General features: G+C 38.9%; 1 protein-coding gene across 1 annotated transcript in view; it reads left to right on the top strand.

The window, feature by feature from the left end:
- Positions 1 to 22,150, top strand: part of LOC131425860 (low-density lipoprotein receptor-related protein 4) — an 85,459-nt gene that overhangs the window by 38,018 nt on the left and 25,291 nt on the right. Inside the window, exons 4-9 of the mRNA XM_058588105.1 lie at positions 14,826 to 15,276; positions 15,344 to 15,468; positions 15,533 to 17,681; positions 17,741 to 18,688; positions 18,750 to 19,830; positions 20,074 to 20,249. Coding sequence (XP_058444088.1) covers positions 14,826 to 15,276; positions 15,344 to 15,468; positions 15,533 to 17,681; positions 17,741 to 18,688; positions 18,750 to 19,830; positions 20,074 to 20,249 — 4,930 coding nt within the window. The remainder of the gene's footprint in view (positions 1 to 14,825; positions 15,277 to 15,343; positions 15,469 to 15,532; positions 17,682 to 17,740; positions 18,689 to 18,749; positions 19,831 to 20,073; positions 20,250 to 22,150) is intronic.

Here is a 22,150-nt window from a genome sequence, read left to right as displayed (position 1 = left end):
TGCATTTAAATTCATACAGTCGCACCCGCTAGCAGAATGCAAGTTACAGTCGAAACCAGTAAAATTCAAGCTATTCTAACAATAAATCATTACAAATGAAATTTTCCGTCATTTGACAAATTAGGTCTTCATGAATTATATCGTATGAGGAATTAAGTCACCTGTAATATTCAAATTTTTTTGGTGTGCAGTTCCAAAATATACACGGAGAACCCTTCGATCATAAAATTGCGATATCGCAATAATTACAATGCAAAATCAACAACTTTTCTAGTTGAAATCTGTTCGCGTCGCTTCAAAATGTCAATGAAAACAACATCGATGGTTAAAGCGTTTGGTGAAATTGTGTTCATTCGATTTGAGAATCTTATGATGACAAGTGTTTATCTAACAGCGGTGTTGTGATAAAGTTAACCTCGTTTGAGATGAAAAAGATTTGGTGACAAATTATAAAATGTTATTGAATGATCATCTCGTAATCTTTCAGGTATGCGCAAAAATTTTATGCTTCAAATTCGATCACTATTTACTTCCAGCAGACTGTTTTACTTCCAGCTGTTTGATACCGATGATGATGTTCATGCATTAGCAATAAAACGCGTTTTGACATGAATTCAATTTATAAAAGTAACAGGAGCGAAGGGTTTCAAACACACAGAACGCGCTGCGATTGAATGGTACGTTTGAATTGCCGTCGCAAAATTCCAATTCCAAGCGGTTGATGCACCCAAGCTCATATAAATTGACTAAAATTATCAGTGCATAACTTTAGTTCAACCGTTTGAAGGCATCATTTTAGGTAAATTTAATAATTTCTCTAATTTATTCGCCCCTCCGGGCACTTTTGCTGATTAAAAACGTTTTTCTACATCAATTATTTCCGATCGAATCAGAAGTATTTTTTTTTTAGAATTTAGATCTTTACTGATCTCAAAACAAACAAACAAATAAAACCGATTTATTTTCCAACTAACAGAATTTTGTTTCAATAACAACACCAGTTATTTCAACTAAAATATTTGTTGAAATTGAAAGGTATGTGTCCTCACTAATTGACAGCATTTTTTTTTCAAACAGTTGAATTAGTTGTTTCAACCATCGTTTCTGCTAATCGAAAAACAAAAATGACAGTTTAGTTAAAACAACAATCGATTAGTTGTGCCAAATTTTAACCAATCGAATTCAGAAAATCAACTAATATTCTGGTTGAAATGGGATCGCGGGTGGTTCCGTGTAGTTCCAAAACTAAAGTTCCAAGTTCAATTCCAGCATGCACGCATTTTCTGAATTCTGGAAATGTACTCTGAAACTGAATTTAGCAATTGGAAAATATTTTGGTTTGGAGTTCAGATCTGAAATTTTGTTCAAGAACTCTGAAATTGGATTCTGGAAACGAATTCCAAACTTAAATTTAGTTCCAAAATCCAGTTCCAAAAACTTAGTTCCAGAATATGTAATTAGAATTCAGTTTCAGAGTCATAGTTTTAACTTTTGAACCTGTAATCTGGAACTAAATTCTGATACTGAAATCAAATTCCTAATCTTAAATTAAGTTTAGGAATCAGGTGGGCAATCCAATCCAAATGAGGCTCTACACCTCACAAAAGGTCTATTTTTGCTGGCGCTGGTTTAAGGTTCTCACCACAAACTTCCAGTCCCATCTAGCGTACTGAAAGAAACTAACAATTTTCGATCAAAGTTTACCATCGGGTACGAGAAAGGCTAGCAATCGGGATGAGTTTTTCTGAATATTTCTAAAAGTTTGAAAAAACTTAGTTTTTGAGTTTATGGTTATCTCACACTGTTGAAAATGTTATCACAAATTGAGATATTCACGATTAAGTTCTGCCCATTTTTGTACCGGGTGAATTTTGAAAAGACGTCGCATAGTAAAGTAAGACGTATTCACGTCAAACCCGGAGGTGCAAAAATAAACGAACCAGATCAATTGTTTTTATTCGGTTTTTGATATGAATGTTTTTAGCCTGTTTTGGCAATCGTTAAAGAGGTTTCCCAATATTTAGCGGTACACACTAAGCTTTAATTCATTTGTTCGGTAATATTTTTGACAAGAAATTTCGGTAACCTATAGAAATGACCGATATCTCGGTACATGAGTTTTATTTTACAATTATTATGCAAATTTTCCGTATGGTAAAATTATCTTCCAGTAACCGAACTGCTGTGAAAACTGATTGTCGTGAAACTAACTGTCAAACAGTTATTAAAATTTACAGTAAGTGTCTTTTTTTAACCAACGAAAAAAATATTGAAGAGTTCATCGAATGGATTGAGGTACAGCTGATAAAGTTTTTAAAACATTAGAACCATTAAAAGTTTACTTATAGGCAGAAAATAATTTTGTATCGCTTGTCCACTTGCTGCCAACACAAATCGTTCGAGGGTAATTTCTGGTGGACTCGACGGATTGTGCAATGTTTTGGAAGGCGCTCATAATTTCGGTCAACCGGAACATTTGACCCTTGTTTTCGTGGAATAGAAACCATAACCACAACAGGTTGTAATTTTGTTCATTCGTTTTTGTGAATTTGTGTTGTTTTTTGAAATCAGAAAATCCAGAAATTTAACCAAATTAAAACAAACAAACAAAAAATCACCGAACAATTAGTAAGATCCATTTGGTTTACAGTTTACGATAGTTGTTTGGCAGTTCAGCAATTACCGAGCGATCGGTAATCAATTTAATTACCGAACTGATTACCGAACGTTCAGCTGTTGAAAGTTCAGTAAAAAATTACCGAACTCTGCGAAATTTTCTAAGTGTGTTCACTTCCGATTTTATTCTCATTCTCATATTACACTTTTCCGTGCTGGCCTTTCTAATGTACCGTTTCATAAGTTCTCTAGTTGGAAAGACTAAAACACTTTCAGCATTTAATTCCATTCTAGAACAAATCAAAAAACCTCTTTTCCAACTATAGGTAGGTAGAATGAATATATTTTGAGACACACTTATACAACGATGTTTTTATTCTCTCTCGGACCAACATCTGCACACGACACGGGTGGGTCCTGATTGATGTTGAAGCAAGTAAACTAGTGATGGGCAGAACCGTTCATTTAAAAAAACCGTTCAGCCACTGTAGCACTTCTCCTATGTAGTGACTGAATGCCAAACAGGTCACAGCTTGACAGGACCATTGTAAGGATTAATGTAGTGATGGGCAAAACCGTTCATTTTGAAAGAACCGTTCAGAACTTAACAGTTAAATAAAAAGAACTAGTTCTTTCGTTCTTTCGCTAGTTCTTTTGATTTAACTGTTTAGTTCTGAACGGTTCTTTCAAAATGAACGGTTTTGCCCATCACTACATTAATCCTTACAATGGTCCTGTCAAGTTGTGACCTGTTTGGCATTCAGTCATTACATAGGAGAAGTGCTACAGTGGCTGAAGGGTTTTTTTAAATGAACGGTTCTGCCCATCACTAAAGTAAACCAACAAAGTTGCTTATTTCTTCAACAGAACTCGTCTGCTCTCACTGACAGCAGCAAGATTAGAATGCGTGGGTGGTCCTTGACACAAAGGGCGCGCGTGTTTGATTTCTGCAATCGACTACTGCCGAAAAGTGGCAGTGTGTTCTCCCGAAAACAGAATGCCTATCACAAGTCCCTTGCGGGGTTGATATTATGCTGATTTGTAGCAGGTGAAAATAATTGTGACACGCCAAACATTAATAAAACAGTCAGTGCAGATTGAAAGCTTCTGTCTTTCAGAGAGAAAATTGCAAATCAACGGTGTTCTCCCGTTTCTTGCACACAAGTTTGTCTGAGAATAAATGCATGACTTTTACTCATGCATATACTGAATAGAGAGAGAAAGCTTCGGTTGAAAGTTTTCGTTGAACCTATGACCAGGGCTGCCAAATGTTTTACTAAAATTTGTTTCAATTCGAAAACTTAGTTTCATTTTTTGATTCAATCTTCGATTCACCAGTAGTTCAAATTGAACAAGCATGAAGCCAGAAAAGAATTGTAACAATCTAAAGTGATTATCAATTAATGTGAAAAAAATTTAGACGTACTGAACATCAAATGCAATAATTTTCTGTTTTCGAGGTCTCATGGCCATTTCTGAATTTCATTTGGATCCGACTTCCTGTTCCGAAATTACATGGTGTTATGCACCAAAAATGTGAAAATAATGTCACTCACTTTTCTCGGTAATGGCTGAACTAATTTCCAAATACGTCTAATTCTCATTCGGCTTAAACCCCTGCTTCTGGAGGTAGGGTGCTTTGTATAAAAATAGCAGTTTCAAGATATTTTTTTCATAAGCTACCTCTTCATATCTGCTAGTTAATTTCTCTAGTTTGCCGACCATGAGAGTATGTAACCAAATAAACCAACCATTGATAACCCCATAAAAGATCTGCTGAATTTTATTCAAGTCCGACTATCAGTTTATATTTCTCCAAAATTCAAATCTTCATAGAGAATCGTAAATAAATTGGTAGGTCATATTAGTGTATGGTTGAATGAATCGAATGTCACTGTGCTGATATCCAGCTTTTGGTTGCGGAAGTATCAATAAGTAAGTAGTTAAATGAAATAGAATGTAGCTCACTTCACTTTCTCACACATCATTGAATATATTTTCACTAACTTAAATTCAAATGTAGTATATCAATGTAGCAGTATTATGCAACAGAAATTTTCAAAACTATTTGCTACACTTTTTTAAATTGTAGTATTTGGGGGAAACTTCTGCTGAAGTACACAGGAGAAAATGAAAATGAGAAAGGCATCTTTACACCACTAGGTGGATTAAAACAGGTTTTTGCTGTGTAGGTTCACGGTTCACGATATAGCATGATTTAATAAGTTCGGAAATTTCATCTGAAATTAATATATTTAAAAAAAAAATTTAAGCAGTTTGAATGTGTTAATGATGTAAGTTGGATATAAAACTATAAGGCGTTTTTACGCAGCCATGAACTGGCTTTGGCTTTATGGTTGTAATTGTTTCCACCTTTAGCACGGATTGCAGAGAATTCTGTGCCAAATATCTGCTGAATAGAAGTGTAGTCATGAAATCTATGCATCGTCGAAATTTAAAAATGCAAAAGTAAATTCCAAAAGTTTCACCCAACATAAGGAGTGTATCGAAAATAAGCTATCCACATACATTTGTGTGGTACGCATGTATTTGTGATGGTTTTTAATGCTCAGATCGCAGCATGCTGTGCGTTTGGCTGTCAGCTCTCGATTCTTTACTTGTTTGTGCGGTTGAAATTCTGCGTTTTCAAAATGTCGCGTATTGAAAAGGAAGTGGAAATTAAAGTTCTGGACACAAGGCTAAGTGAGAAGGGTATTACTATGCGAAAATTGGTGAAGCGGTTTGGAATTCATCATGCCAGTGTTGAAAACATAATTAATAAGTTTGGGGAACATTATTCTTAGGATGAGCTACCAGGATGAGGCAGAAAACCCGGTTCTTCCAACCCGAAACTGGACTCGTGAAGGAATAACTTAAATTTCATCTGGTTTTCATTATACTCAAGTTTAACCTCGTATAATAAAGGATCAATTTTTAGTTTGAATAAAATATCGTTTTGTCGAGAATACGACTTACTTTACTATGGGATGCCTTTTCAAAATTTACCCTCTGAGAGAGTGATAAGTTTTTGATCGTGAATATCTCTTGTTGTATCTAACGAATCAAGATAATTTTTGCTACATGCCATCGGGAATATGATCACAATTTTATGATAAAATTTTTCTAATGGCTCTAAAAGTTTTCTAAAGAACTATTAGGATTTTTTGTTCGCAAATCGAAAGGAAATATCCTCAGTTTAGTGCAAATCAAGAACAGTTTGGTTAGATTTTTGCACGTTTCGCTGTGTGAAATTCACAGTAATCGAGATCAAGTGAAGCCTTCTTTGTTTTCTTGCGAAAAATGTTCCAAAGTTTAATGTTGAAGAGAATTACGCAATTTGACCCTTATGAATGCTAGAAACGAATCCCTACAGCATATTGATAGTTTCTATCAATAAATTATGCAAATCCGAAATGAAATAATCAATATTAAAATTCTGTATGCGGCTATTTTTATAGCCGTTTGGACCGCCCATTAGTGAAAAAGCTACAAACGAAATCAGGTAGAAACAAGTCTCTCAACAAAAAGTGGAGCCTTCTTTGTTTTTGCGAAAAATATGCAAAAAGGGAATGCTTGTATAATTCATACAATTGATCAACTAATTGATATTCGGAAGTGTTAAGAAACATGTCAGTTGTTTTCGTATTCACGACATCCAGTTATGTCTCCGACATTACCCACCCGCCTTTTTTTATCATAATTTGAAAGAAAATTTCGTGGATAGCTTATTTTCGATACACTCCTTAACAGTATCACGAAAACTACAGCGTTCAGAATAAAATGCAGCCTTCGAACAAGTTTTCAAGAATCTCAAAGTTTGTCAAACGGTGGAAACATTGATTTTATTTATGTTTCATCTTTGAGTCCTCAGTGCGTAGCAGTTCACGTTGAACCACTTTCTTTTTGTTATTACACCGAAGTATAATGTCCAAGCTGACGTCTCGGAAGAACACGATGAAAACATTATTTCAGAATCAATCTATCAGATGAAGTTAGTGAGCTTGAATAGTTAATTCAAATAACAAAATAAGGCTCCAATTTAAAAACTGAAAGTTTGGAGCGATTTTGTTTTCTTGAAAGTCGTACGGGATGTCAAGTGCTAGTGGTCTCGCAAATTTACGATAGAAAATAGATTATTCTATATTGAAAACATGGAGTAGGTAATGTCAGAGACAGAGGCGCAAGATTCACATAGAACTTGTGTATAGATATTAACTGATTTGATACCGTTTGACCGTTTAAGATTTTGTTGTCTTAAAAAGGACCATTCCGTTTCAAAGATTGTGTTTGTATTCTACGAACTAGAGCGGCTCTGCTTTAGGAATGGTCCTTTTTAAGACAACAAAATTTTTTGTGGTCCAGATTACGTTTTTATTCCAAGGGCACCAGTCAAAGTCATTCGTCCTAGAAAATCATTACATAAATATAACCGTCATAAGTCAATATTTGCGTGAACAAAACTAGCAGAATGCTGTACGGGATTCATTTCTGGCATTCAGAAGAGCTAAATTATGGAATTCTCTACGATAATAAACACATTTTTTGCACTAAATTGGTGATTTTTACCTTGGATTTGTAAAGAAGCAATCTTAATAGTTCTTTAGGTAACATTAAGAGCCGGCTGGATTAAGAGCCGGTAGGAACGGCTGGTTTTGAATGGTGTTTTCCATCGTTGTCCGCTTTTCGTTTTAATTTTTTTTTTCAATGCAAACGACCACCAGCTGGATGACGCAATCGTTCTTGTTTGAAGCGAAACTCACACTGCGAATGTCCAACAGCAGATATGCTTACCGAAGAACTAGGTGTTGTTTTTCTACGTGTTTCTACGCTTGATGAACGGAACCTCATATTCGCCATTGATTGAAGCACCAGTTGAATAATGCCGGGTGTTGTTCCACTATCTTGACGTAGATGGCGGTATGCGCACTCGATTTGTCACCGTTCATGGATTATCATAGACTGAAGCTAGCAAATGTGCGATAGAGTCTATTTAAAGATTCGGTTGATTTTGATGTTTCGTGTTTGGACCTATTTTTCACAATTTAAACAATGTTTACGTAGGAACATGGGATTAAGGTGAAATGTAGCGTCATAAAATGCGCGCAAAATTTTATCCGCTTCAGTTGAACGAACCGTCGCACAAAGCATACCAAGAAAAACGGACACATAGAAACAAGAACTTTTTTCAATGATTGAGCGCAGTGGGCTAACCTCTCGTTATATTGGCTTGTGAAAAAGACTGGACGTAATGGATTCTTGAATTCTTCACACTTTGAATATATTCTAATTTAATCATTATTGTTAGTGATTACTCTTACACTAGGGCTATAAATCATGAGTAATTATGAATGATTAACATGAGGTTATATGTATATGTATTGACTAACTTGCTAACCATATATATGCCTGAGTTTAGTAGCAAGCATGGATTCTCCTTCAAAAGAACGGTTGAAGATAATAGAATATTCAAGTATTTTCGATATCTTTGCCAGTCGTTCACCAGGCCCTTCCCGCCGATGAGATAGAATTTACGTAAAAGTAATCACCATTAACTTTTTTTTCGAAAGCGACTTTCGGAATTATATAGCATGATGAGTCTAGATATGTCTGTTTCAACGATAACGATCCGAAGACCAAACAGCCTCTGGCCTCCGGTGCCAGAAATCATCAATAGTTTAATAATTTCTTAGATTACATTATTGGAATACATTCCAATTATAACTAATAGTTCATCATACCATGCAGTTAAAATTATTTAGTGAATCTTTTCTCAAGCACATATTTGGGGCACGAAATTGAATATAAAGTTATTTCGTAGTTCCTTATTGTATTTTCCTTATTATTTCCTTTTTATTTTTGAAAGCAAAATCAAGTGTTGATTCATTGTATTCATAATAATTGAAAAACCAATGAATTCCAATAGGTTTTCCCTCAATGTTTATCACTTTGTTTGTATCATAGGTTAATGAACGATAATACTTGGCTTGTATTCATTTCATTCAGTAGCTTGTCAATGTTGAAGTTTTAGTTTTGCTATAAAAATTGCTACAATCTAAAATAATACCTGTTTTACGATATTACACAGCCTAGCATTATTGCTTCAGCAACATCAATGCATTGAACTCAACAGAGTCGGACATTATTAGCATTATAGATGATAGCTACTTAGAAAATAAACGATTTCTTACAATACTCATTTTATTGTATTCAACTCGTTTTTATTTCAACACAAAACCCAATACTGCATAAATTCGCGTCATTATTTGATATGTAATTTTTGCTCACGATATAATGCCACCGTGCCCACCGTGCATTTCTCACACCACCTCAACACGAAACAGCAGCGCGCAAGCAATTAAAAAAATGCTGAAAAGTTTATGTAAACTTTATTCAATTTTCGGTTGTTTTAGCTAAAATTTTATAATTTTGAGTTGCATTTTCAGATTCTTTGTGAAATTCTGCTACAAACATTACTTTTCAGTTCTAAAATCATCCCCGTGGACGGAACAGTAACTGTTTATACATTTCAAAAACCAATTACGGCTCGGCAAAGCAAAATTTCAAAATTCTAAGAATACTTAGTTATGATAAATTTGATTTCGAAAACTTAAGTGTTTTTCTTTTTTCGAAAATCGGTCTAGTTTTTGAATAATTGATCAAAAACGCGATTTTCGCATTCCGCTACATTCCACCTTAATAACAATCTTACCTTCTTCCACTCGTTTCGTGAAAAAATTAGAGAAAATACTCAAACAGGGAAATTGACATCAAACAGAGTAATTTAGTTACACTTTCGTGTTGTGAAATTTTGAAAATGCACCCAGATGAGCATAGTAAAGAAATACGTAGTCCTACATCAAAACCAACGGGTACGAGTCGGGTTTGGGTTTAAGAAATGGCCTACCTGACCATCTCTAGTGAGCATGGTGCTCCAGATTACATATGTAACTAAAATCCACATTGAATTTTGTGGAGCCGCATCGGTCCGATCTTAACACTGCTCCAACCATTTCTTGCCGCCGGTGATACACAATGTAAATGTCAATTTTGTTCGAAACGCAATCATAAGTTTTCGTGCACGATCCGTCCTATCTTCGAATTCACTGGGATTGTTTAACAGAGTAGTGTCTTCGAACAGTTTTTTTGTAGAGTAGAATTTTGTGATAAATTAACTCTGACACTGGGCACATAAAGAGCAGTTCGAAAACACCTCCTATTCCGAAGTTTTACTAGATATATAGAGATTGAGAAAAACTCATCGTATATGAGAATGCAGTCGCAAGTAGAAAGTGACAATATCTGGATCTGAATTCGGAACTACACTAGTTATATGCTAAGTCCAGGTTCGGATCCACATAAATGCAAAGATTCTAGATCAGAATCGAGTTTATGGTTCTGGAATTCGCAAGCTGAAATTTAATGTTCTGGACCAAAACTAACCTCATTTCACCATTCATGATCTGAATTTTAGACCTAAATTTTGAAACTGGATTCTGCATCAAGATACTGGAACTGATTTCCAGAACTGAATTCTAAAACTTGATGCCAAACCAGAATTTTTTAACTGATTGATTGCCCACAACTTCGACCAATTGAGGAATTTTGGGCATTAACGAAGGCACATCTTAGGAAACATGTCTCGGCAGCCGAAACCATTCAACAGCTCGAAAAAGATAGGAAAAAAGTGTCAAAACTTGTCGCCAAGAAATCTGCACGGAATTTAATGAGGAACGTTCGCAGGAAGGTGCGACAGCTAGTCTACAATGGCTAAGTAGCAAATGTTGAGAATAATATTCTGTTGTTGTAGTCTAATATTATCAGTATATCAAATAAAATTTGAATATCTAACACTTGTGAATTATTTACAGCGAAATCAAAGTGCGTCCATACTTTCTGGGACAGTCTTTAATGTCCAAACTGACGTCTTGGACGAAACACGATGGAAACATTATTTCAGAATCAATCTATCAGATGAAGTTAGTGAGCTTGAATAGTTCATTTAAAAAAAAAAAAAAAACAAGGCTCTAATTTAAAAACTAAAAGTTTAGAGCGATTTTGTTTTCTTGAAAGTCGTTCGGGATATCAAGCTCTACATTATAAATAACATGTTAGCTAAAAACTCATCAACCGTATGGCGGTTTCGCAAATTTACGATAGAAAATAGATTATTCTATATCAGAAACCAACGGGTTCAGGGTTGGAAATTGAACCCTGGTGTGCTTCATGAAAGGCATCGACTATACCCATGCCCAGAAATTCGTGCTCCTTGTTTTGGCATCTCTTCTCTCCTCTGCGCTAGCGATACACAATTTAAACGTCAATCTTGTTCGAAACGCAACCATAAGCTTTCGTGCACGATCCGTCTTCGAACAATGTTTCAAGAAGTTGGTTGAAAATAGACAAAGTGGAAACTTTATCTCTAGGGGGCGCTAGTAAGTTACTGCAGTATTACAATAAACTAACTCTGACTTTGGGCACTCTAGAAACAGTTCATAAACACCTCCATTCCGATATTAAGATATTGAGAAAAATATTCACACAGTGAAGAAATCATTGTGAATGAGGATTCCATAGCTTCGCATATAAAAAGCTTCGTATATAAAAAGCAACATATAAAAGGCAACTTTACTTTTGCCGTTTTGGATAGTAAATGGCAAAACACCTTTATCTTTCGGTTCGGAAAATAAATACTATTATCAGTCGGTTTTCAAAGACGATTTTCAAAAATCTTACCTGATCTTTCTGTATGAGAAAGATGTCAACGATCATACATCTGGAACTTATCATATTACTGGTCCAGATACACTGAGGTCTTTTTTTACGCCAGAGATACTCGTGGAAAAAAAAACTTGTTACCTTGGATATCCGCGTCAAATCTTTAGAAAAAAATGTTTGTTGTCAAATGTCTTCAAAAATATATGAAAATTCAAAATCTGTTGTAGCTTGAATTTTTTTGAATTTTTTTTTTTGAGATTTCCAAGATCGAAAACAAGTTTTTGATGCCAAATGTCTTGGAAACGTCGAGATGTGATGTAATCTCGAAAAATATTTTTTGAAAAAAATTGAAAATTTGAAATTGTTGGAGTTGAATTAATAAAAAAATTTCAGGAGAACACCAGATCTCGACATTTCATGCAATCCTAGAACAAAACAAGAAAACCTTTAACTTTGAAAATTCGCAAAAAAGAGAGTGAGTAATCTAACAGATATAACTGAAGGACGTGAATACGAATAAAACTGGCATAAATCATTTAGGGATATTTCATTGGTTCTGAAAAGAACCGATTTGTGGAATTTATCGCATGTTTGCAAGTGCTGAGTACTTTTTGCCATCCCTTATTCATCTATCTAAATTGTGGAACAGGATTCTGGGAACTGGAACTGAATTCCAGACAGGCTCAGAATTCAGGTTGTAAAATTCAGGTTCGGAATCCGAATCAAGAAAACATTTCATGAAATTAGTGTTGAAACTATGATACTGAACTTAACTTCAGAGTGCAGGCTCCGTATTTAATTCTAGAACTGAATTCTGAAGTTTAATTCCGAACTTGAATAAAGAAACTTAATTAAGCTCCAAATTCTAGTGCCAGAATTCAAGTTCCAAATTTAGTTCCAGCATGAAGCAGATCGGAAATCTGAACTAGATTTCTTGAAATTCATGAATCAAATTATGAAACTGAATTCATGAAATAAATTCTGGTTCAAAATCAATAACTCACATTGCAGTTTGTATCTAAAAATTAGTCGTAGAATCCAGATCTGAAATTCATATTTTATTCCAGAGTCAGAGTTCTGGATTCGGATTCCGAACTGTAATTTAAGGAACTAAATTTAGTTTAAAAAATCTAATCGAGAAACCAGCTCCAACAATTTAGTTCCAGAATCCAGAATTAGGACTCAGTAGCAGAGTCTTAGTTTTAAATTTTGAATCTGTAAATTCTGAAACCGAAATTTGAACTAAATTCTAAACCTAAAATTAAGTACAGAACTCAGGCTAGAAAATCAATTATAAGAGAATTTTGTTAAAAATTGAATGACCAAATTGACCATCTTAAACAACATGCACAAATGAGTAGAACACCGTACATAGTTAGTGTCTGTTTTACTAGTGAAAATTTTCCGTATTTCTATGTACCGGTTTTGCGTGATACGCTTTGTACGATGATTCTATAAATCCATGCGGTTGGAACTTTGCGCGCCTTATTTTGACACTGAATTTTACCTTACCGCTCGTTCATACAAAACATTTTAGAAAGCTTTGGTTTTGAGTTAGGTATGATTATCTCATACTACGGATAATTTTATCACTTATTGCTGACCATATTTCCGATGATAAAAAAATATGTTGCTGCGTTAAATACTACAAGAGATATTCACGATTAAGTTCTACCAATCGTGTACAGGGTAAATTTTGAAAAGGCGCCTCATATTAAAGAAAGTTGTAATGATGACAAAAACCGCGCAACTTCGGAAATCAGCGTAAAAAACCACGTACAATAAAAACGCGTAAAAAAGACCTCAGTGTACAGATCGCAATGCAGGTTAAGATTCAGGAGCTGGACCTTATCTTACCATATTACTGGATCTGAGCCCAAACTGTAGTAATTCCTGGATGTGAATCCGGAACTGGATTAGTTATATGATAAGTTCAGGTTCGGATTCAGATCCAGTTTATGGTTCTGTATTTCGGTAGCAGAAATTTAATGCTCTGGAGCTAGTTCTGGATCTAAATTCTGGAACTGGATTGTGCATCAGGACACTGGAACTGAATTCGTGAACTGGATTTTAGACCTGAATTCTGAAACTTGATTCCGGACCGGATTTTTTTAACTGACTGCAGGAGCGGAATTTTAATGTAGCTGCAGGATTCTTATCTAAAATTCAACTTTCAAATTCAAATTTCAGTTTCGGAATCCAAGTCCAGGATGAAATGTCAGAATTCAACTCCAAAATTCAGTTACTGATTAAACTATCAAAATCAAGCTCCTTAATTAAAAATTCAATTTTTGTTTTAGAATGCTAAATCTGAAGCAGAAATCTGGAACTTGAATTTGAGTATGGATTTTGAGAACTGAATTTGGACTTGAAATGGGGAGCTGAATTTTAAGCAAGCTCTGGAACTTGATCATTAAACCGAATTCCGAAACAGAATTTTGGAGATGGGTTCTCGAACAGGATTTGAACTCTTAATCTGGTTTCTGGAACAGATTTCTAAAAATTGAACTGAATTCTGGTCCATAATACTTGACCTGGATTCGGAAACAGAAACTGAATTGCGAACCTTGATTCTGAAACCTGTATTTAGAATTTGAATACTGAAACTGAGTTCTTAACTTGGATTCGGATCTGAACCAGAATCTTCGTTGCTGAAATCGATTACAAAATTTAAATTCTGAATTTGAGACCAAGAGCTCAATTCTAAAACTCATGTTTAGAACTAAACTTTGAGGTCTAGCTTTGGAACTAGATTAAAATTCTGAGTATGGATTTTGGTTTAGCACCCTGGAGCTGTATTTTGTGCTAAATCTTTGATCCAGAGTTTCGGTCCAGCAATTAGACTCAGAATTCAGTTCCAATATTCCAACTCAGCATTCATTTTCAAAATTCAGTTCCAACATCTAGGTTCAGAAACAAATTTTAGAATTATGGTTCAGGGATCGGGACTGGGACTCAAGAACTGGAACTTGAACTCGGATGTGAATTCTTGAAATGCATTCCGTAACTGAATTTTGAAACTGAAATCTAGACTTGGATAGATTTCCAAACCTGGATTCTGGGATTGAGCCGACTAAAGATGCATCACAGTTCCTTAAAAAACCGAATTTCATCAGCTCATTTATATTCTTCCCGGTTTACCACATTTTTTTAAATGGAGGAGAACGTATCTTTGGCTCCGGAAGAGCTCTAAGCTAGATGAAATGTGTGCATGAACTTTCGTTCGTTCTTTCAAACGGGCATCTAAATTTCATTTAATCAGACATTGTCAGTAAGCAATCGTACTTCTCTCTCAGTAGGCTATCAAATAGTAAGGGATGCCAGTTTTTCAGATATTCAACGAATGTAGCATGATAAGCTTAAACAAATTTTAAGAAGATTCCCAATAGTTAAGCAAGTCGAATTCCCATTAAAATAATATTCGAATTTCAAAATTATTTTGTCACCCAGCTTGACATCATTCTCAACCAATACGCTAATCTCTTCAACTTCAGATGCACCCAGGACGAGTTCCGTTGCCACGACGGAAGCTGCATTTCGGCTTCGTTCGAGTGCGACGGGGAAGCGGACTGTATCGACGAATCGGACGAGATGACGTGTGATCGGCCAATGCAAAGCTGTCCGGAGGGAGAATTCAAGTGCAAAGGATCACTGGGCGGTTTGGGCGGACCCGGAGGACGCTGTGTGTTGATGCGGTTCCGCTGCGATGGGGATAACGATTGCGGTGATTGGAGCGATGAGGAGGGTTGTCCCAAAAAGCAAGTTCTCTGCACGGCAAACGAGTTTAAGTGTGACGATGGAGATTGCATTCCGGTACAGTGGCGTTGTGACGATAAGCAGGACTGTAACAATGGGGAGGACGAGAAAGGCTGTCCGGTGGATAAGCTAGGCGGGAGAACGTGTTCACCGGATGAGTACACTTGCAAAGATGGAAGATGTATTCTGGTAGGGTGGAATTGTGATGTAAAAATTGATAATTTTCATACTAATGGGTATCACTTTTCCGTTTTAGCGTTCGTGGGTTTGCGACGGAACAGCGGATTGTAAGCGGGGAGAAGACGAACAGGACTGTGACACAAAGTGTGAATTGAATCAATTTGCTTGTCCTTCAAACAATCGAAACAGCTCTAGAGATTCGTAAGTTTGGTCTCATTGTACTAAAGTGTACTAAAAACTACTAACCAATCATCTTTCCATTTAGACTCTGCATCAACCAGAAGCACGTGTGTGATGGTCACAAGGATTGCGTTGATGGTGAGGACGAACTTCGCTGTCCGATCGTCCATCCTTGCAATGCCCATTCACGATGCGAACAGTTGTGTGTGACCGCGTACAGTGGTCGAGAGGAGTGCATGTGCCGACCAGGTTTCCTCCTGCACGGCAATGAGTACAACTGTACCGACATCGACGAATGCACAATCGTCAATAATCCCGTCTGCTCGCAGGAATGCATCAATACGGTAGGGAGTTTTCGATGTGCCTGCAAACCGGGTTACATCCTGAGACCGGATCAGCGTACCTGCAAGGCTGTGGGAGGAGCCGTCAAACTTCTAATGGCGAATCGTGCCGACATTCGTCAGGTTTCGCTGTCTAACAATCAGTTCACATCGATCGTTAAGGGATTACCGAACGCAATCGCATTGGATTATCACTACCAGCAGGACTTACTGTTCTGGACGGATGTTTCGATCGATGTCATCAAACGATCGTATCTGAATGGGACTGGTATAAAGGATGTCATTAAGTGGGGTTTGGAATCCCCGGGAGGTTTGGCTGTTGACTGGATTCACAACTTACTCTTCTGGACGGATTCCGGAACTCGACGCGTCGAGGTTTCCACGTTCGATGGTAAACTGAGAGCGGTTTTGGCTGCAAATGACCTAGATAAGCCTCGAGCCATTGCAGTGCATCCCGGAAAAGCAACCGTATTCTGGACAGATTGGGGAACCGTACCGAAAATCGAGAAAGTGTACATGGATGGATCCGAGAGACAGACCATTGTATCCGAATCCATTTTTTGGCCGAACGGTCTGGCAATTGATTACACAACGAACCGAATCTACTGGGCCGATGCCAAGCATGTGGTGGAAAGTGCTAATTTTGATGGCAAAAATCGGAAGAAAATTCTCAGCAACAACCTTCCGCACCCATTCGCCATGACTTTGTTCGAGGATTCCATGTACTGGACTGACTGGCACACCAGAACGGTGTCAACGGCAAACAAGATCACCGGTCGAGGATTCCGAATAGTTCACGAAGGCCTGCACTTCCCCATGGATATTCAAAGCTATCACCCATCGCGACAACCAGAATACACCAACCGTTGTCCGCTGGATCAGCACGGTCGCCATGGTGGATGCTCTCACCTTTGTCTACCGAATAGAAACCATCGACGCTGCGCTTGTCCAATTGGTCTCACACTGAAAGGGGATCAGCGGACATGTTCTAATGTTCCTGACAAGTTGCTTTTGATTGCTCGCAAGAAAGACATTCGTGTTCGACAGTTGGATCAACAGAATCCGACCAAAGGAGTAGACATGGTAGTTCCGTTGGACGGCATCAAGTCCAACGTAGCCATCGATTGGTGCAGTCAAACGAACGTAATCTACTGGACCGATGTGGGAAAAGGCATCATCAGCCGAGCATTTATCAACGGTAGCCAGCAGGAGGCTATCATCAAATCGAATCTCATCTCTCCGGCTGGTTTGGCATTGGATTGGATTACCAACAAGATCTACTGGACCGATGCTGGAACGAATCGGATCGAGGCAGCAAGTACGGATGGCAAACAACGGGCACTGCTGATTTGGGAACGTTTGGATAAACCTAGAGATATTGTGGTACATCCCAGTGAAGGCTACATGTTTTGGTCCGATTGGGGATCCAATCCGTTGATTGAACGGGCCGGTATGGATGGAAGTGGTCGAGTTACGTTGGTATCGGAGAATCTACAGTGGCCCAATGGGTTAGCCCTGGATACCGACAACCATCGGCTGTACTTTGTTGACGGTGGCACGAAGGCTTTGGAGTATGTAAACTTTGACGGCACGGGCAGAAATCGCTTGATCACGGAAGGCTTGAAACATCCGTTCGGGCTGGATGTCTATGACAAGAAGGTATACTGGACAGATTGGGACACACACAGCATTCAGGTAGCGGATAAATTTACCGGTGGAGATCGGCACACCATCTTGGCGAACAACACCGATTTGATGGACATCCGGGTGTTTCATCGGACACGCAAGGATGCTCGTAATCCGTGCGGTGCTCGAAACGGAGGTTGCTCCTACATCTGTCTGCTTAGTCCTTCGGGGTACAGCTGTGCTTGCCCGATTGGAATACAATTGAATGTAAGTATGGTTAATTGAATGACGATTCTATGTTACTGAAATGTTTTCTGATCCAACAGGACAATAGCAAAACCTGCAAGGACGGCCCGTCTAACTATCTGATCTTCGCACATCGTACCGACATCCGGCAGGTTTCGTTGGATAGCGATTACCAGATTGACGTCGTGCTGCCGCTTCCGCCGATATCGAATGCTGTCGCGCTAGATGTGGACGCCCGAACCGGAGATATCTTTTGGACGGATACGATCGAGGACGTCATAATGCGATCGTCACCGGATGGCATGCGAGTGAAACAGGTGCTCAGTGAAAGCATGGACAGCGTCGACAGTATGGTGGTGGATTCGATCGGGCGTAAAATTTACTGGGCAGATGCTGGACGTTGCTCGATTGAAGCTAGTGAACTCGACGGTAGCATTCGAACCGTACTGATCTGGAACGATTTGATACAACCGAAGGGGATTGCAATGGACTACGAAAGTGGCTATCTGTTTTGGTCCGATTGGCGTAAAGAACCGATCATTGAACGCGCCGATATGGACGGCGAACGACGGAAGGTGATTGTGGCTACGGATCTTGGTTATATTTGTGGTTTAGCCGTGGATGGGCATGAGAAACGTATCTACTGGACGGACGCCAAAGCTAAAACGATTGAGTCCTGTGATATGAATGGAAATTCCCGCAAGATGCTAATTGAGAATCTACATCACCCGTACGCACTGGCAGTTACTCGCAATTGGGTCTACTGGACGGATTGGATCACCAAGGCACTACATTCGGTACCGAAGACAAACACTAGCAAGATTCGTAAAGTGGCCAGCGACTTGGAGCAGTTGATGGATGTTAAAGTTGTTCTGGAACTGGATGAGTATACGGAAAATCCGTGCGGTAAAAACAACGGTGGATGTTCACATTTGTGCTTGAGGAAACCCAAAGGCTACTCATGCAAGTGTCCCACTGGATTGCTCATGAAAGAAGGAAGTACAAAGGAATGCAAGCAGGTTCCCGATGTGAGTTTAGCTTATAGTTAACGGTAAATCTTCTAGTCTAATCGCTGTTGGTTCATTTCAGGAATACCTTCTGATCGCGTTACGTTCCGGCATTGGTCGAATATCGTTGGACACACAGGATCTGTTTGACGTGGTTCTTCCGTTTGAGGGTGTTCATGGAGTGGTTGCCTTGGACTACCATTTTGACCGCATGTACATTTTCTACGCGGACGTCAATGTCGACGCAATCCGTCGAGTCAGTATGCACAATCTTTCCGACTCCAAGGTTATAGTTGCTAGCGGACTTAACACTCCCAATGGCATTGCCGTTGACTGGTTGGCGGATAATCTGTACTGGACGGATGCAGCACTGAAGAAAATTGAAGTGTCCCGCCTGGATGGAACCTGTCGGAAGGCTTTGCTAACCGGAGGTTTGGACGATCCACGATCGATCATTCTGTATCCCAAGCGTGGTTTCATGTTCTGGGCTGACTGGGGCCAGGCACCGAGAATCGAACGAGCCTACATGGACGGATCAGAAAGGCGAAGCATTATTGATTCGGAGCTCGGATTCCCGACCGGTCTTGCGATTGACTTTGACGCAAAGAAACTGTACTGGGCTGACGCTCAGCAGGATCGAATTGAGATGTGTGACTTTGATGGGAAACGTCGCACTCGTGTCATCTCCCAGGCTACACATTCATTTGGATTGACGCTGACCGCCAGCCACATGTATTGGACCGACTGGCACAACAAGTCGGTCCTGCGGGCTCCGAAGCGTGTCGCCTCTCCGGTGGAAGAGGTTCGTTTTGGACTGCGAGGTGCTCTGGAGATTCGGTCGGTTGCGGGTAGCCGTCAACCGCATGATTGGAACCCCTGCGGTCAGGACAACGGTGGCTGCAGCCACCTGTGTTTGTTCGCCGAAACACGCTACGTCTGTGGTTGTCCCGATGTCCCAGACGAAACCCACTGTCGGCTGGAACCGGCCTTCAATGTACCGATCAAAACGAACGACGAAATCACCGTTACCCTAGAGGACGATAAACCGGCCAAGTCGAACGGATCCACCGTGTTGAGCAAGAACAAAATGCACGCCCAATTAGTTATTATCGCTACCGCCATTCTAGCTGGCTTACTCATTATAGTAGTCATCGCCATCCTAGGTAACATTCCAACTAATCATATATATGTCACTTAATATCACAAAAGCATCAAAATCATCGCTAACAAAATCATCTCCCTTCCCCCGTTATATGTACATATGTTGTTGTGTTGCATATGTATTTTACTACACACACGGCACACGGAATGCCATTCTCATCATTTGTCGGCTCAACTCAACTGCAACCTACCTTACGACGGTTAAAACGGTGTATGTGTGTGTATCTTCCCCCGTGCTTCCTCAGTGCTGATTGTAAATTCCAAGCGGAAACAAAGTAAGAAAACGTCCCGCAGCGGTAGCGACGTACTGACGTTCACCAATCCCAACTACAACGGCGTCGACGGGCTGTGCCATTCCGGTGGTGAAGCCAGCACCTCTCGGAACACGATCTGGAAGCGGCTCAAGTACGATCGGGCTCAGGTAAGTTGGCCGTAGAGTTTTGCTGTTTATTTATAGAAACCGTATATTATTTTAATGTACTTCGTCGAAGAAACTGTTTTCCAACCACTACTCATTATACGACTTTAAAATTATACTATTTTTATTGACGTATGCGATCATTATCAAAAACAACCAACAATTGATTTGAAAACCAGTTAGGTTTTGAGCATCTTAAGTTACATCCACTCATTTAAAAAAAAAGCCATGCGTTTCCATTCGATTTCCAATGAAGGAGGCGCCTAGTTTTCCGCTTGTGGAAAACGTAATAAAATAAGATTAACTAGTGGGCTCGTGCGAGTAGTGATGTATTATTTTACTCGATTAATCAAAATAATCGATTAAAAGTCTAAAGTAATCGAGTATTTGTAATCGATTAACGACAGTGCCACTAATTGAGCTAATCGATTAATAGCAATCAATCGAGATTTATATCAGTTAGGCTGTGAACTATTTCGCGGTTAATTTTAACTTTTGGTTGATATCTGACACTTGAGTGGTTATTTTGATGTTGTCAAAAATAACTCTGTCTTTGACTACCTGGGCAGCCATGGCCACCAGACGGCTAACAAAATTGATTCAGTGACGGTTGTCAAATCCAATTCGACAAAACAAAGTCGCCTGTATCTATGTTAGCCGAGCGTTTTCATCTTCTCACCTTCGCTGAAAATGTCAAAGATTTCAATGTGGAAAAATCCTGGTGGATACGGTTGTATCGTTTGAGTTGTATTCCTGGCAGCGGTGAGGCAGCCGGTCACCAGAATGTCTGCCAGCCATATTTTTCCAGCTGGCAGCGTTTAGTCAGCCATCTGGCAGCCATGCGGCCCGCATACGCATGGCTGCCAGATGGCTGACTAAACGCTGCCAGCTGGAAAAATATGGCTGGCAGACATTCTGGTGACCGGCTGCCTCACCGCTGCCAGGAATACAACTCAAACGATACAACCGTATCCACCAGGATTTTTTCACATTGAAATCTTTGACATTTTCAGCGAAGGTGAGAAGATAAAAACGCTCGGCTAACTTGGATACAGGCGACTTTGTTTTGTCAAATTGGATTTGACAACCGTAACTGAATCAATTTTGGTAGCCTTCTGGTGGCCATGGCTGCCCAGGTAGCCAAAACGCTATGCGGGGGGGAGAGCATGGTTATTTTTGACAGATCGATGGTTATTTTCCGACACTGAAAAAAATCAACCAAAAGTTAAAGTTAACCGCGATGGTCCACAGCCTTAGTATATAACGTTTAGCCGACGACACGACCTGCCACTCGCGATTCGAAAATGTATCGCAAATTCAACTACCCCTCAGTAACTGGTAATGTCAAAACGAAATTGCTTCAAAAAAGTTTGGACCTGGCAACACAAGTTGATAAATTGTTGATTTTGAATAATAGTTACTATAACCTTGGTTACTGTGTATTAAAGGCATGAGAAATGTAAACAAAACAAATTCCGAATCGTTTTGCGAATCGCGGAAAATTAAATTATGATTTATCAACTTCCTCGAGTGGAAGTCTTCTCATGGTACTCTAGTCATGGGAACTGCGCATGTCATTGTCAGTTAATATGGAACCCGTTTGTGGCCACTCACTCTAAACCCACCCAAATCATTGGTACAATTTTCTGATAAATCGATTTTGAATCAGAAAGCTGGGGTGAATCAGGTTAGTTACAAATAAAGAATAATGTAATGCAAAAAAAAATACAAAGATGTAATTCATTAAGTAGGTAATATTTACGGTATCGTGTTGCGCGGAACTAATGAATCTTCGATTGCAACGAAATGTTTTAAGTTGGAAGTTAAACTGATATTTTCTCACTAAATGAAACCACTGAGTGCAGCTGACCTGCCGGCGAATACTAAATTTACACTTTTAGGAA

The sequence above is a fragment of the Malaya genurostris genome, chromosome 1, assembly GCF_030247185.1.
Source record: "Malaya genurostris strain Urasoe2022 chromosome 1, Malgen_1.1, whole genome shotgun sequence".
NCBI classification, from domain to species: Eukaryota; Metazoa; Arthropoda; class Insecta; order Diptera; family Culicidae; genus Malaya; species Malaya genurostris.
The sequence above is the reverse complement of the archived record's forward strand: the minus strand, read 5'-3'. Positions and strand labels throughout refer to the sequence as shown.